The sequence below is a fragment of the Mustela nigripes genome, chromosome 8 (genome assembly GCF_022355385.1).
Source record: "Mustela nigripes isolate SB6536 chromosome 8, MUSNIG.SB6536, whole genome shotgun sequence".
Lineage (NCBI taxonomy): Eukaryota > Metazoa > Chordata > Mammalia > Carnivora > Mustelidae > Mustela > Mustela nigripes.
In genome coordinates this window covers 19,399,444-19,416,366 of record NC_081564.1, presented here as the reverse complement: position 1 = coordinate 19,416,366, position 16,923 = coordinate 19,399,444, and the positions used below count along the sequence as shown (strand labels likewise).

Below are 16,923 nucleotides of genomic sequence, written 5' to 3'. Positions count from 1 at the left end.
GGGCATGTGCACTCTGATCATGTGATCAAAGCCTGTACTGTTAGTGACCCCACCGCAGTCCACAAGGCCCCCCTCTCCAGAAGCCACACTGCGGGGCCATTTGGTGGAACAAGTCCACGAACCTCAGTCCCTGGTGATGAGAATAACCGCAGCTCCGCCACATCGGCTGTAAAGCTAGGGAGAGAACTACAGAAAAGCCAAGCCTCCTCCTATCTTTGATTTTGACCTATAAACAGAAACATATACATTTCCAGGCCCAGACTCAAAAGGGTTTATCTTGTCTCCTTGTTTGTCTTCACTCTGCTCCCTGGTGGAGCTCTTAGTCTGCTAAACTCTCTCCCCTCAGTCATGTCTTGCATGAAACCTCACCTTCTAATTTCTTTCCTGAGTACATACGGTGTGTCAGGCACGGTGACACTGCATGTCAGTGGGGATACAGAGACCATGAAGTCACAGTGCCTGTCTCATGAAGATGGCCATTAATTGGCTTCCTGTAGGTAGGTTCTTGATTCGTTAATAACGATAGGAAGTTAGATCCATATCTTTGACTAGAAGTCCAGGGGAATTCTAACAATCGCCTCTTGAATCTTTCCATCACATGGAGGAGAATGAGAAAGAACATAAGCGAACATTGACAGCTAACACCTCCTAAGCACCTGCGGTGTGGCAGGTACAGTTGGAACAGCTTACATATTTTATCTCACTGGATCCTCAACAATTTTGCAAAAGAGGAAACCGAGGCTTCCAGAGATGCAGTGGCTTGCCTGAGGCCCACAGCTATAAGTGGCAGAGCTGACATGGGAACGGCATAGCCTCTGTGCTTACAGAGTCCCAAGGCAGCCAAGGGATTTCCTGGAGGGCAGGTATCTGCTTCCTTCATTGTGTCCCTTGAGCCTAGCACACAGCAGGCACTCCCTACACATCTATTAGATCAGAAGATGAATGAATGTATTAACCAACTGGTTGGAAAAGAAGAGAAGGGAAAGATTTCCTGGAGGGAATACCTGGGACCTCTAGTTCTTGCCCGTTCGTTCCTGCACTCACTCTATCAAGCTCCAGAGAAGGCAACTGCTCTGTGCCCACGACGGTGCTTATACTAAAGGACCGCAAAGATACAGGGGCCGTCTTGACTTTCATTATTCCCGCTGGCAGGCCAGGTCCCGGCCCCACTACAGCCTCACGCTATTCCTCACGACGACCAGTGAGCTAGTCCTATATCCCCATTTTACAGCTTTTGAATCTCAGGCTGGCAAAACAGACCACGCCTGTTAACGTGGCTCGGCGTCGTCCACACCTAGAGGGCGCAGTAGGGAGGTCGGTCAGGCCAGGAAATATACTTCCACCCTTTGGATGCCCTGAAAATCCCACCTCCTTTCTCGCATCTCCGCCCCGCCCCTCTAGAGCCGAAGGCGCTTGAGCCTTCCGTTGTTGCTGTGGCAACCAGCGCGCCGTTTCCGCTACCTATACGTCATTTCCGGCGCGCCATCCTAGACATATCCGGGTTCCGGCCCCTGGAGCGGTAAGTTACTCTCCCTGAGCCAGTAGCTGTGTTGGATCTGCGCGACCGGGGGAGGTGAGTGTGGCCGGGTTGCAGGAAGAGACGGGGTGTGTGCGTGGGTCCGCGGCAGTGGGAGTGAGTGCGAAGGATCCACCAAGCCCCTCCGCGAAGCCTGGCTTCCAGCCCCCCATGCTTTCGCGCTCTGCTGGCGTAGCGTAGGTTCTACGCTAGGGCAAATTGTCCGACTTCCCTGAGCCTCGTTTTTCTTATCTGAACCGTGAGAACGCTAGCACTACCCCCGTTCTAGAGGTGACTTGATGCTTACGTTAGCTTCTCAGCCCGAAGGGTCTGGCAAATACTTCGTACTGCTCTGGCCCACGACGTGCGTACTGCTGCGTGCCAAAGGCTCTGTAACTCCTAGCAGCCCTTCGGTTATACGGTGTCCAAGGAGGCAGCGGGATTATTGAGTCCGGACCTCCTCTGAGAAAATTTCCGTCCTTTCCACTGTTGGGTGAGGTTGGGACCAGCTGCACCCAACCACTGTGCCAGTGAGTGGAATAAGCAGGGAGAACTTTGCGACAGAACCGATCGGAGGTAGTGAACTCCTTGTCCCTGAAGGCTGCTTGCAGCAAGCAACTGGTAGGTAAGAATCACAGTCGCCCTCACATATTGAAAGTATTGTCGCGTAGTGCACCATGCTTGGCACTTCGTGTGTAATACTTAAACACTCACTGAGTAACGTAGAGCTGGGATTTGAATCCAGGTTGTGATTTTAGCAGTACTTTGTTCCTTCCCTAATCCAGTAATAGTAATGATGATGAATTTAATTCTGGGGCTACAGTCACAGCTACTGTTCCTTGAGCATTTTTGTCCTAAGTGTTTTTTACTTAATTAAAAAAGATTTTATTTGTGAGAGAGAGAACGCAAGTTGGGGGAGGAAGGAGCAGAGGGAGAAGAAGAAGCAGACACCCTGCTGAGCAGCCTGTTGCCGGGCTCCATCCCAGGGCCCTGCGATCATGACCCAAGCCGAAGGCAGACGCTTAACCCACTGAACCACCCAGGTGCCCCTGAACTATGTGTTTTTTAAACAGCATCTCAATTAGGTTGGCTCATAAACATTCTCAGAGGGTAATGATTTAGTTAATCTGCTTAAGAAAGAGACAGCTGAGGGATGCCTGGGTGGCTCAGTTGGTTAAGCAACTGCCTTCAGCTCGGGTCATGATCCCAGCATCCTGGGATCGAGTCCCACATCGGGCTCCTTGCTTGGCGGGGAGCCTGCTTCTCCCTCTGCCTCTGCCTGCCACTCTGTCTGCCTGTGCTCATTCTCGCTCCTCTCTCTCCGACAAATAAATAAATAAAAAAAAAAATCTAAAAAAAAAAAAAAAAGAAAGAGAAAGAGACAGCTGAATCTCATTACCCAGCTACCAGGAGCTGAATACTCCATGGCAATACATGGATGTCTGTTAAAGTAGTGTTATAATTACTGCTGCCTTCAGGAGGGGTTCATGTTTTGCAAGGAAAACTTTAAATCTTAGGGTCTCATCAAGTAATATATTTCAGAAGGCATATTCTAAAAACAGTCACTCCTGGGACTGCCGAGGGTCCAGATAAAATGCAGACAACAAAATCTGGGATCCAGGAAGTTGTCCACCCTCTTTCTGAGGCAATAATAAATAGAATAACGTGCTTAGTTATTTTTAGTTATTTTTATGTGATTTACATACATGTGAATGTGTGTGAAGTTTTAAGACATTGCCAGGACAGAGAAATAGATGCTTAGGAGTCACCTATTGTTGGGACTGGTCGTTTGTCCCACCTGTTTAAATAGTGTTTGTTTTCTAAAATATGTTTTTAATATCTGCTTTATTGAACCGTAACTGATTTTAACGGACTTTAGTTTGGAGGAGTTTCGAAGGGAGCAAGGAGCCGGGACCTACTGCTGCTCCTCCCGGACTTACCACCGACTGTGCATGCCTTTTTTATTCCTTTCTTTAGTGACTGGCCATGTCACTGTCCCACCTGTACCGGGATGGGGAAGGCCATGTGGATGATGATGATGATGAGCGGGAGAATTTTGAGATCACCGACTGGGATCTCCAGAATGAATTTAACCCCAACCGGCAGCGCCACTGGCAGACCAAGGAAGAGGCTACCTATGGAGTGTGGGCAGAGAGAGACTCAGATGAAGAGAGGCCGAGCTTTGGAGGCAAACGGTACTGGCCAGCATGAAGCTGCTTCCCTCTTGCTTTAGGGAAGGTGGGGAAGATGGAGAGGGGTTTGGGCAGATACCCCACTAAATACACTGCTCTCCTAGCCTAACTGAGTTCCACTGCTACAACATTAGCTAGGGGGCCCAGCTTCCTGTTTGGCTGGAGTGCTGCTCTTCTGCTGATTTAACTATCTTTTGGTGTTTAATGAACAGTTATATGTATTAGGTCTTATACTCCCATTCCTTGGCTTCTGGGAGCCCAGATGCTAGAGCATGGAGACAGGCATTCATCGATAGTTCCCCCAGTGGACGTCTGTAATTGACTTAGGACCCAAGGAAGAGAGTTGGACCTGTTCTGGGAGGCAAGGGAAGATTTCTTTAGAGAAGCTGCCCTTGAGCTTATATGGCAGCAGAAGGTAACAAGGGGGTTGGAGAGGCATGAGTCTGCAGAGGCTCTTAAGGGGAGGTAGCAGGTGTCCATAAGAAGACAGAAGGTTCGGCAGGCTGGAGTGGAAAGGGAGAGGGAGCATGGTTTAAGAAGAGGCCCCTGGGCTGTGGTAGAGGGTGGATGATGTGGGTAGCAGTTACGTCTGGAGAAGACATTTTGATGTGCAGAGTTGGCTTGGAGCTCCAGTGGAAGAGGGAGCTCTGTGAGACAGAGACAGGGTCCCTGCAGCGGTGGTGGCAGGGAGATGAGGATTCGGGCGGGTAGTCTTCCTCCTCAGTGTGAGTCGTGTGTGCACTGGCCATAGCTCGCTTGAGGAGCATGTAGGGAGTTTGGGTTTGTCTCCCAGTCCCATCTGTGGCCTATAGGCTCGAGCCCATGGAGACTATGCCTTTTTCACGAAGGAGGTTGGGGAGAAAGAGTATGGAGATTGGCTTAACCCCTTCTCATCTGGCAAAGAAACCTACAAATGGACGATAAAAGGATCAGAGGTCAAGAATTACGGAACCCTAAGCTAATAAACAGCCAATGTTTGCTGGCCCCTTACTTGTTCTGTGCGCTTTACATGCTTGGTGTCCTTTACCTTGTGAGAAAAGTACCATTATTATAATCACATTTTACAGATTAAGAAACTAAGGCAAAAGGCACACAGCCAGGCTAGGAGAATCTGGGCCTGACTCCTGAGTTTGGGCTCTTAATCCCTAAGTAACATTGCATCTTTTAGGAAAGAGTCCTCAGTTCTGTTACTGCTGTGGGGTGTTTAAAGACAAGTTGGTCATTGTATAAAGGGAACCAAGGTTTATGACATTTTAAGTACTGTTCTTGGGATGGTTGTGGTTAGCATCACTACTCTCCACTTCACGGAGTTAATTTTTTAGGTATTTTACTTTAGTTTTCACATACTAATAAAGGTAATGGACTTGAAATTTTTCTAAGAATTTGGCCATTATAATTGTTAATATACTTTCAACTCACACAGTTTCTTTAATTGTGTTTAATGATTTTTATTTATCAGAATTTCTTTCTTGCCTGGTTTTTATACATGAAATAGGGTCCAAAACACATGCTTTTTAAAGTAAGTTAATTTTGAAACACGTAAAAGGAAAGTTGCATTTCCATATCATATTTTGCATTTTTCCCTTTCACTTTCATTGAGGCATAATCAATACACTGTTCAGGATGATGTTTTGCGTTTTTAATCAACACTGCACTGACAGGGTAACTCTTCAGCTATATGGTTGACTTGAACACATGAGGCAACAATGTTCCATGATTATAGGAAGCTAGATCTGGGGCCCTTTTGGTATAAGTGAATGTGTTGCTCTTTTAAAATGGATCCCTGGAGGTCCCCTCTAAGGGGTTCTCAGGCCAGCAGAGTTTGCATGAGGGCCCTGGGGGCCGTGTGTTTACCCACAGGGCCCGTGACTACTCCGCGCCAGTCAACTTCATCAGTGCAGGCCTCAAGAAAGGGGCAGCAGAGGAGGCTGAGCTGGAAGATTCGGAAGATGAAGAGAAGCCTGTTAAGCAGGATGATTTTCCTAAGGATTTTGGACCCAAGAAGTTAAAGACGGTAGCATCTTCATCTTAGGCTTGCGACTTTCATAATTGCTTTGGGAGGTTATGCAGCCCAAACCCCTCCTACGGGTGGTGGTGGGCTGCTCAGCAGAGGCCGGTTGGGTGGGTTTCTCCTCGTGGTGGTGGGTTCCTCTGAGGTGGGAAGTGGGTAGTGCAGTCTCTGCTTTCCTAACAAATGGTACAGATCTGTTTTTGGTTCATATGATGCTTTTCACGATGCTCTGACTGCCAGACCCTTTCCCCGTCATCCAAGCTTGCTTTTTTAGGTTTTTTCTTCTTTTTCTTTTTCCATCAACTAAACTTTGGGGTTTTTTTTTTCTGCCCAGGGTGGCAATTTTAAACCCAGCCAGAAAGGCTTTGCAGGAGGAACCAAGTCTTTCATGGATTTTGGCAGCTGGGAAAGACACACAAAAGGCATTGGACAGAAGCTTCTTCAGAAAATGGGCTATGTCCCTGGCAGGGGCCTCGGGAAGAATGCACAAGGTAGGGCACCAGCGCCTGGCAGTTCGGCAGGAGGGCGGCCAGGCAGAAGAAAGGGGAGTGATCTGGGGTTGCCTTGCTTTTTCTCTCTTCAGAGTACTTGAACTCTGCAGCTTGTTCCGCCCGCACCAGACAGCTGTGCTCCTCTGCTGTCTGTGTTACCACACTCTAATAAAACACTTGTTCTGCAGGAGAAAGAGGCTTAGGCTTTATAGAAAAACGCTCAGACAGGGCTCAAACTGATAGGCTTCTTTTGGACCTGTCCAGTGTTTGTTAACAAACGAGTTTGTTGCCAGTATTTATAAATAAGATAATTTTACTTAAGATTTCTGATTTTGCCTGGTAGGAGTGGGTCTTAGCTGCCAAGGACAGTGCTCCACCACTCCCTGTTGTCTTCTGTCCCGGCACACTTCCCAGCACAAGTTGTCCTCGGCCCTGGAGACACAGGAGCTTGCCATCCCTGCTCAGGTTATTTGTTTTTCAGGAATAGCAGTGAAACACCGTGTGTGGCTTTTTCAGTCCTAGAGCTCAGAAACCTGGCTGAGCAAATCCGCATTGGAGCCTCCCATCCATGCTCAGCCCGGTCTCCTCTGTCTCCAGGCCTCGTCCACCTATTTTTGCTCACACATCCCTGGCTCCTTGATACCGAAGCCACACAGACTGAGCACTTGTTTTCTTCCCATGGAACCTTGCTCTCTCCTTGACTTGTTTCCCATGAGTCGTCACCAAGTGGCTGCAAACAGTAGTAGTGCCCATAATGCAAATTCCACCCAGGGTATGCGTTGAACACATTAGGTGTAGCGAAAGTCCGAGAACCTCTGTGGAGCTGGAGTTGGTGACCTGGAAAGAGAATGAGGGACTTTCCTAAATCGAGATTGCTCCAGAACTAGGTGGAGGGGCAGGTGGGCAGTCCTCACTGAAACACCGTAGTCCTGTCTCTAAATGCTTAGAAGACAGTTATTTCCAAGGCTTCCAGGTGCTGCAGAGCAGCTGAAGTCTGGGAGACCTGAGCTACCGAGTGAAAAGGAGGGGGTCTCACATCACTTCCCTTCATGCAGTCAATAAACTCTGACTGATTCACTCATCTCACCAGAGCCCTCCTCCAAACTATAGAATTTGACATTCCAGAGTTCCCAGTTACATATGAACAGTTCTCTTTTCTCCCAGTATACCAAAACAAGCAAAAGAATCTAAGTGGAAATGAAAAATCTGTATTTAGGGCATAAATAACCTAATGTCAGCAGCCTGTTGTGAGCCCCATACATGCTTAGCAATTCCAAATCCCACGGAACCTGAACTTCTTCCAGGGGCAGAGACAGGCCTGCCTTCCTCGGCTGTGTTATTCTGTGCCAGGACTAAGGAAGGGCGGGTCCACCGAGTGGCTTGTCCAAATACAGGAATTGCTGTGATCTGAAGTTGTTTATCTTTTCCTGAAATTTGTCAGGTATCATTAACCCCATCGAAGCCAAGCAGAGAAAGGGAAAAGGTGCTGTGGGAGCTTATGGCTCAGAGCGGACCACTCAGTCCCTGCAAGACTTCCCTGTGGTTGATTCCGAAGAAGAAGCAGAAGAGGTAACCAGAAGTTGGGAGTCACGGGCGGGTGGTGCCTGCCATTTCTGACCGTGGTTGGTTTGTGCATTCGTTCATTCGTCCCATCAGCCTTCAGGTGTCTTTGGCACACCTCACATCTCTGTGTCGGGCTCTGTGCTGGCAGCGGGCTATACCGCGAGGAGTAGTTTAGAGCCCAGAGCCAGGAAGCAGCTGCAGTGTGGTTAATGAGAGCAGGGTGCGCTGAGACGTGCCAGTGTAGGAAGTAATTGGGGGTGGGGGTGACCTACTTATATAGGGTGATCAGGGAAGCTCTCCTGGGCAAGGACACCATCTGCGGACACATGGCAGAAGGCAACAGGTGTGGGGCCAGTTAGAGGAGGCTGAGCACAAAACTCCGAGCCTAATGGCAGAGAGGCCGCGGAGACGGCTATGGCGGGAGCTTTTGTCTCACGTGGCATGGAGCCCGCCGGAAGCTGGGTGTCACTCTGCTCCAGCAACAGTGGGGCCGGCTCTCCTGACCGAGAGGACTTGCCCCTTTGCATTTACGGGGGAAAGCAGGACTCTGCAGATGCATGTGGTCACTGTTCTTGTCACCGAGCCTCTCCTTCTGCTAATGTGTGATTGAATGGGGGTGACTGCTCCAAGTGGGGGCTTCTGGGCGGCAGGTGCCCCAGGCCCATGGCAGACACGAGTAGGTGAGCCAGGTGTGAGGCAGGGAGGAGTGGCGGGGCCTGAGCTGGACAGGCGAGGGCCTGGCTGTCTAAAGGGGTGGCTTCTCTTCAGCTCTAGGCAACTGTTGCTGTAAATGTGGGCTCAGTAGTGCTTGATCTTTGGATTTTCCTGAAGTGGAAGTCTAGATTGTTTTTAGGGAAAAAAGTAAGAGTCTTAAACCAGTGTGAGGAAAACAGAATGACAAGCATAAAACCCACTTCTGTGGGCTGGACTCCACTGCCCTCAGACCAAGTTGTCTTCTCTACTGCAGATCTTCCTACAGAAAAATTTTCTTTTCAAAAGGTATCTTCGCTTTAAGACTCAGGATCCTGCTTATCTACCTTCATTTTAAATTAGAACCAAGGTTTTGGGGGTGCCCGGGTGGCTCAGTTGTTAAGCATCTGCCTTCAGCTTCCTGGGTCCTGGGATTGAGTCCTGCATTAGGCTCCTTGTTCATTGGGAAGCCTGCTTCTCCCTCTGCTACTCCTAATGTTTGTTCTTTCTCTTGCTGTCTTTCTCTGTCAAATAAGTAAATAAAATCTTAAAAAAAAAAAAGCAAGGATTTGTATACTTAAAAAAAAAATCCTTTATATTGTTCTCTAAGTTTTACACAAGGTGAATTTAAAACTAATGTAGTGCCAGCCCACAGTAGATGCGCTGTAAGTGGGGCCTTTGTCTGGGTGTTCCTCTTTCTAGTTGGGGTACCTGCTTTCTGAACCCTCTCATTTGTAAGAGAATCTGGGTGTTGGGGAGTCTCAGGAGATGGTTTAGTATCATGCACACACACTGCTTAGCACAGAACCTTGTGTAAATCTAAGAGCACACCTAGCAAATCTCTAACACCCTTCCTTAGTACTGGCACAGAATAACACAGCCGAGGAAGGAAGGCCTATCTGTAAGTGGTCTCTGCAGCCTCACCTGCTGTAAAAAGCGGCCTTTGTTGTTTGACGACCTCCCTCTGCTTTAGGAGTTTCAGAAGGAGCTGAGCCAATGGAGGAAAGACCCCAGCGGAAGCAAGAAGAAGCCCAAATACTCCTACAAGACAGTGGAAGAGTTGAAGGCCAAGGGCAGGATTAGTAAGAAGCTCGCTGCCCCCCAGAAGGAGCTTTCTCAGGTTAAGGTAAGGGAGACCTTGGTTCTGGTCCAGGATGGGCCCTGGGAAACACAAGTATCCCACACACAAGTCAGGTCAGTCACTGAACATTCTCTCAGGTCATGTTGGATCTTCTGTCCACACTTTTCTTTTTTTTCCTCACTGGGCAGTGGTGTGCTCCCATTCCCTGCACTCCCATGCCCAGGGAGAGCTTCTGCATTCCAAGGGCGGGGCACTCCTGATGGTGCACTCATGATACGGGAGACAGACAGTGACCCCTTCCTCCTGAAGCACAGGCCATGAGCTTAATAACATTTCCATGATTATAAATGCAGTGTGAAGATGGTTTTTTAGTGAGTGTGTAGTTCCAGAGAATGAAGTACTAGATTATTTGGTCCTACCTGTGTGACTGGACCTTTAGCTGTTTTCTGGTTTGGTTTGGAGCTATCCTGTATATAAAGCTTTGGCTGTATTTCAGACATTTACTAAGGATAGATTCTTAGAAATTGAATCACCAGGTTAAAAATAGGAAGCTTTTTAAAGCTCTTGAATACTTGAAAGGGTGCACTAACTCAGGCTGTGACTAAAAGTGCCAGAGAGCGTCCTTGGGGCATACCAGTATTTTCCGTTTTAAAAATTGATTCAATTTTTAGCTGCTGTTACATGCACATAGTCCTGGGTTTTCTGTTACTCCCCTAGGTAGCCAGAGAATAAGGGTGACAGTTGTCTGTTGTAGTCTGGTGTAGGACAGTGTGTGTGTGTGTATGTATGAGTGTGAGAGAGAGAAAGAGAGAGGTGTTCTCAGCTGTCGGGGTGTTGTGCATCAGATTCCCGGCAGGGAGGACTGGGAAGCCTCGCAGCTACACAGCTCCTAGCCAGAGATTTGCAGTCGGTATGTACAGACAGGGCCTGGGAAGTTCTGTGTTTATTTTTTTCCCCCTGATTCTAATGCACATGGTTCTTGGCTGACACTTTTACTTCCAGGGCTGATGGATGGCTGTGTCTCAGTACGCTTTATAGTCCACTTTTCCTGTTTTCTTGAAATGCTCCTTTTCTAAGTTGCCTTGTCCAGTCATTGTTTTCTCGTGTTTCATTTTGTTTCTAAATCAAAAAACAACTTCTTACCACAGAGCAGCATGTGGTACCATTTAGGCAATTAGAAAACACAGTAGCAAAAATATTATTTTCCTTCCTTCCAATGGATGACCAGTTTTAACACCTCGATGCATGTCTTTCTAGGTCTCTTTGCCTAAATAACGCATTTTTCTTATACCATAGCGTGACCGTTTTACCACATTAGCTGTTTCATTACCAGCTTCAGTCAGTGCAGCCTCTCCCTTGCCATAGACCTAGATTTTCTTCTCAGCTGAGTAGTGTGCTCCTGAGGGACATGTCTGGAAGTGCTCATCTCTTGACCCTTGGTCCCATCTCTTGACCCCTCTCTTGACCCTTCTGCAGGGATTCCCCCACCCCCTGGCTCTGCCATAGCAGGGCTCGTGCACACCTGCATCCTGCCCTTCCGAGGTGTGCTCTCACAGGGCAGGGATGGCATGTGCTGACCCCCCTCCCTTATCCCCTACCCCGCCGCTGCCTCCCAGGTCATCGACATGACCGGCCGGGAGCAAAAGGTCTACTACAGCTACAGCCAGATTAGCCACAAGCACAACGTCCCTGATGACGGGCTGCCACTGCAGTCCCAGCAGCCTCCACAGCCTGGCAAAGAGGCCAAGACCCCGGGCTTCGCACTGCCTGAGCTGGAGCACAACCTGCAGCTGCTCATCGACCTCACAGAGCAGGAGATCATCCAGAGCGACCGGCAGCTGCAGTACGAGCGGGACATGGTGGTCAACCTGTCACATGAGCTGGAGAAGATGTCGGAGGTCCTAGAGCATGAGGAGCGGGTCATTGCCAACCTCAGCAAGGTCCTCGAGATGGTGGAGGAGTGCGAGCGGCGTCTGCAGCCCGGCTGCAGCGACCCCCTCACCCTAGACGAGTGCGCCCGTGTCTTTGAGACCCTGCAAGACAAGTACTACGAGGAGTACAGGATGTCTGACCGCGTGGACCTGGCCGTGGCCATTGTCTACCCACTCATGAAGGAGTACTTCAAGGAGTGGGACCCGCTGAAGGTGAGTGGCTGGCAAGATTTGCCTTTCTGCTCCTGCCCGCGGTGGGGGGTGGGGGGCTGGCAGGGGCCTGGGCCTAGAGAGGCCACACAGGGCAGGGTGGCTGCTTCACGGCTGCGTCTCTCTCCAGGACTGCACGTACGGCACCGAAGTCATCTCCAAGTGGAAGAGTCTCCTGGAGAATGACCAGCTCTTATCCCATGGTGGGCAGGACCTCTCGGCAGACGCCTTTCACAGGTATTCACGTAGGAACCAGGAGGAAGAGGCCACTGGGAAGGGCAGAGAGTGGCCCTGCTCCAGGGGTTTCTTGTGCATTCATCCACCCTGCGCCTGTGCACATCATGCACAGGCCGGGCGCCGGGCTTGCCATGGGGTTGAGGTAGACAGCCTCAGCCTGCAGGGAGTGTGAAATGCAAATGGAGGATAAAGCAGCAGACAGACAAGGCCAGGGATGATGAACAGAAAGGACACGCCCGTTTGGGGTGGTGGGAATAGTTGGAAGCAGAGGTATCCAAGAGGAGGTGACATTTGAGCTGTGACCCATGAGGTGAGTCATCCAGCTGCACACACAGCTCCAGCGGGAAGGCAGGCCATCCCTGGAGAGGGGACCCTTGTGACCCCATAGCAGCCCTGCCAGGCAGGCAGGTACTGGCAGGGCGGCCCAGACCCTGTGGATGAGCAGGTGGTGGCTGGGTGAGGGGGAATGAGGCTGGTGCAGGTCTGACCAGGATGGGGACTGGCCCAGTGGTTTACTGTGCTCGTTTCTGTGCCTCTTTCTTTCTTATTCTGGAGAGTTGGTGGTGATGTACTTAGTCTGCTTTGAAACCTGTCTGTGCAGTTAGTCTGCCCGCTGCCTTTCTCCCACAGGCTGATATGGGAAGTCTGGATGCCTTTTGTTCGAAGTATTGTCACCCAGTGGCAACCAAGAAACTGTGACCCGATGGTGGACTTTTTGGACAGCTGGGTGCACATTATTCCCGTGTGGATCTTAGATAACATCCTGGACCAGCTCATCTTCCCCAAGCTGCAGAAAGAGGTAGAGCCCCAAGTCATGGGGGACCGCTGGCGTAACCAGGGGCCCTTCACTCCCTCAGTGCCATCAGAAGGCCTAGAATGAACAGAATCTGCTGACACGGTGATTGTCCTGTGGGTAACTCCAGCCCTTTTGTTGGCACGTTACCCCGTACAGATTCCTCTGTTTAAACAGGGAATTCATTTTCTGTTGGTCTAATGCAAGCAGAATTTGTGCCATTTCAGAGCTTCCATGCAATTGCCCTAGTGATAGTGGTTTGGTTGTGCAGAGGCATGTGGGCTGCATGGTGCAGCTGGAACTGCTGTTTTGTCCCACACCTTCTGTAGGTGGAAAACTGGAACCCGCTGACAGACACTGTGCCCATCCACTCCTGGGTCCACCCGTGGCTGCCCCTCATGCAAGCGCGCCTGGAGCCCCTTTACTCCCCCATCCGCAGCAAGCTATCCAGTGCCTTGCAGAAGTGGCACCCCAGCGACTCCTCTGCCAAGCTCATCCTCCAGCCCTGGAAAGACGTCTTCACCCCAGGCTCCTGGGAAGCGTTCATGGTCAAGAACATTGTGCCCAAGCTGGGTGAGGATATGGGGAAGGGGCATTAGGTCCAGTAGCTTTGGTGCCCTGGTTTCTGTGGTCAGCGGTAAAGGATCCATGCTTCTTAAAACAGGGGCTTGGAGCTCAAGGAGAAAGCCAAGAACGCGGTACCGCTCACCACAGGAAGTGCCATTTTGTGCACAGAGGTGGCATATAAACATACCTGGGATCCTGAAGACAGCAGGTCTAGTCTTGGTCTAGTTTGGGCTTCTCATAACATGCTAGGCATCGGTGTTCTGAGATTTCTGAGGCATTTGATTTTAAATATGTATTTATTGTTTCTGGGTTAGAGATGAAAAGGGTTTTCAAGAACTGGCATGTCAGGGACTTAAAACTGATGGATAAAAGCAAATTTAGGCCAGTGTTTTCTGATAAGGATTTTGCTCTGTGCTTCTGGGACTCTGCCTTAAAGCCTGGGTTGCTTTTGCAGGGATGTGTCTTGGGGAATTGGTCATTAACCCCCACCAGCAGCACATGGATGCGTTTTACTGGGTCATCGACTGGGAAGGCATGATCTCTGTGTCTAGCCTGGTAGGGCTGCTCGAGAAGCACTTCTTCCCCAAGTGGCTTCAGGTATAGCCTGCTCTGCTGTGGTTTTGGGGCAGCTTCCGGGGGGGGGGGGGCAGGGGAGTGGAATGGAGGTAGGGAAGATTACACTTAATTTCCTGCCCAGGTCAGACTGCAGGGGCTTGATCCCTGGGTAACTGTCAAAAGCTATCACACAGGACAAAAATAAGCAGTAATCCCAGCAGCCACCACTTACTGAACATATGCCATGAGCCAGATGCGAAGCATTTCATGTGGTTCTCTCCACTCCTCACACCACACCTTTGTGGGGGACCATCACAGCCCTGTTGTCATTTAGGGGCTGAGGTTTGGTGAGTTTACATTCAAGGGAGCTTAGCTGGCAAACGGACTCCAAATTCTTGGAGTCACGTGGGGAGTCATACTCTGAAAGCTTCTGTTCAGCCCTTGTAAACTCCACACATCTCCTTGTAGGACCACGATCAAAACAAACAGGAAGCTTTGCTCCCATGTGCCACCATTGTGGATGCAGATGTCCGATTTGTTTCTTTTTGGCAGGTGCTGTGCTCTTGGCTCAGTAACAGCCCAAATTATGAGGAGATCACCAAGTGGTACCTGGGTTGGAAGTCCATGTTCTCAGACCAAGTGCTGGCACACCCATCTGTCAAGGACAAATTTAATGAAGCATTGGACATCATGAATAGGGCTGTGTCCTCCAATGTTGGTGAGTGAGGATTCCACTTGAGGGCTCCTGGTTCCAAGCACCGTTTCTGAACACATAAATGACACAGAAGCAAGAGTTTTCGGGTGCCTGTGAGCTGTCTGCTCCAACATGGACTCTTCCCCACCAGACCCCTTGCCCATCTCTGCCAGCCCTGGGAGGGGCACAGGGCCCTGACCGGAGTCTCACTGCAGCCAAATTCATACTGGGGGGGAGCCTGCCTCTAGAGCCACCTTCCGGGTTTGCTGGCATGCCTGTGAAGAGCTCAGTGTGCTCTTTGAGTGGAACAGCCTGACACCTAGAAGTTGCCTCTCCTCACCTGGCCTATTTTATTTACTTGTGGAACAGTCATAATGCCTACTTCTAGAGGTTCTTAAAAACCTAGAGGGGTGAAGTGAGCCCTGGTCTGTACAGCACTTTGCAGGTGGTATCTTTGTTGTCTCAGAAGTAGGCAGGTGACTGTCCCCTTCATACCTATCCCAGCTTCTGACCAGGTGAGTCACTATGCTCTCATCCCAACACAAAGGCCCCCATGGTACCCAGGCCAACCCTGCTTCACAGACAAGCTCCATAAGGCCAAGAGCTTGTTCAAGGTCACACAGCTACAGTGGCCGGTGGGACTGTAATTTGTTTTCTGAATCTTTAGTCCTTTGAGCCTGTTACATGAAGAGAATGTTCACAGAACATATACTCTGCTGAATGAGGCAGATAGACTTCTCAGATCACTCTCATCTGGGCCCCTCAGTGGGTCATCCCATCCCGATCCTTTTCATACTCTCCAGAAACTTTCCCTCGGCCACCCTGGCTTCGGCCACCTCCTAGAGCTGGTCCCATCCATTTCCCTTAGCACTGGACATTGTGGCCCTGTACTGTCCTTCAACATCTATTTGAGTTCCCCAAATGCATTCTAAATTCTTCCAGGGCTGTAGCCTCTATGGAGAAGCTAAAAACAGAACTAGGCTAGGCCATGTGTTGTCAAAGTGTCCAGCCCTAGAAGGATCAGTCTTGTGCAGGAATTCATGTTAATCATCTCTCTGGTTGCTACACATTAGCCAGAAACCTTCAGACCAAGTATGCTTGCAGGTTGTTGTCTAAACTTGCTGAAGGTGCTTGCCATCTGCCTTAGTGCTTTGTGTCTCTGAGGCCCAGCTGCCTGTGAGGTTGGAACCCCACTCCTCACCCCTCTCCCCTCTGGCTCTCCCAGGTGCCTACATGCAGCCCGGAGCACGGGAGAATATAGCCTACCTCACGCACACGGAGCGGAGGAAGGACTTCCAGTACGAGGCCATGCAGGAGCGACGGGAGGCTGAGAACATGGCCCAGCGGGGCATCGGCGTGGCTGCCAGCTCTGTGCCCATGAACTTTAAGGACCTCATTGAGACCAAGGCTGAGGAGCACAACATTGTTTTCATGCCAGTCATCGGGAAGCGACACGAAGGGAAGCAGCTCTACACCTTTGGCCGCATCGTCATCTACATCGACCGGGGAGTGGTGTTTGTCCAGGGTGAGAAGACCTGGGTGCCCACCTCCCTGCAGAGCCTGATCGACATGGCCAAGTAGAGGGGGAAGGCTGGACCTTGCACCCGAGAGGAGACATGGTCATGAATAAACGGGATTTTAAACTGCCTCTGAAATAGTTACTCTCCATCCACGGATATCCCTGGTCAGGTCAGCAAGAAATGACAAAACCTAATGCTAATGCTAAGGCGTGTCAGTCTTTACACTGAGCCCTTCCGTGGCATGTCCTCTGCTGAGGAGAACCACACTGTGTATTTTCTGGGCTCTCGAGTCTGGCCCACCACAAAGAAGGGTGCTCCCCACACGGCCACCCTCCCTGTCATCTCTGGGGACAGCTGCCCTGCCAGGGCAAGTTCTGGTCAGCAGCTGAGGGAGCTCTTCTCTTGTTCCTGATGATTTCAAGGTCCTCACAGTCCTGGTAGTCTGGTTCTTCCCGGAAAGCCCAAGTGTCTGTGGGGAGTCGTCGTAGCTTCTGTACAGGGAACCAGTGGATGGAGGTATCGTTAAATACGTCCATGTACTGTGAAGTCTCAGGCAGCTCAAGCTCCTCCAGTCCTTTTAAAACCTGAGCAGGAAAATTCAAATGTAAAATACACGAACCTGATGGTCACAGTAAACCCCACACTTCCGGGTGCCATTTATCAGTCACCCCCAGGTTACCCTTTAAAAAAAAAAACGAGGACTAGAACATGTTGACTTAAGCCTGTCTGTGACGGACTGGAAGCTCCAAGGGCGGTGAGTGTGTGGGACTGACACTGAGAGTGAAGGACAGGTCCTTGCTTTCTGGAACACAGAGCTGCTGAGAAAGCTCGTGGAGTACAGTAACTTCACTGTGCCCTCAGTGAGTCCCTCA

General features: G+C 50.1%; 2 protein-coding genes across 3 annotated transcripts in view; one reads left to right on the top strand and one right to left on the bottom strand.

The window, feature by feature from the left end:
* Positions 1–1,471: 1,471 nt before the first annotated feature.
* TFIP11 (tuftelin interacting protein 11) lies at positions 1,472–16,179 on the top strand. 2 transcript variants are annotated; one of them, XM_059408705.1, is made up of 13 exons: positions 1,472–1,519; positions 3,494–3,711; positions 5,569–5,722; positions 6,054–6,210; positions 7,652–7,779; positions 9,437–9,589; positions 11,161–11,688; positions 11,816–11,922; positions 12,553–12,721; positions 13,045–13,288; positions 13,737–13,879; positions 14,390–14,555; positions 15,757–16,179. In XM_059408705.1, exons 2-13 carry the CDS (start codon positions 3,503–3,505, stop codon positions 16,110–16,112), a joined length of 2,514 nt encoding a protein of 837 aa, XP_059264688.1. In that variant the 5' UTR covers positions 1,472–1,519; positions 3,494–3,502; the 3' UTR covers positions 16,113–16,179. The 2 variants fall into 2 exon arrangements, with proteins under 2 accessions (XP_059264688.1, XP_059264687.1); XM_059408704.1 differs by having other exon boundaries at positions 1,487–1,573.
* SRRD (SRR1 domain containing) overlaps positions 16,152–16,923 on the bottom strand; it is a 15,692-nt gene continuing 14,920 nt past the window's right edge. Inside the window, exon 7 of the mRNA XM_059408708.1 lies at positions 16,152–16,635. Coding sequence (XP_059264691.1) covers positions 16,390–16,635 — 246 coding nt within the window. The 3' untranslated portion in view covers positions 16,152–16,389. The remainder of the gene's footprint in view (positions 16,636–16,923) is intronic.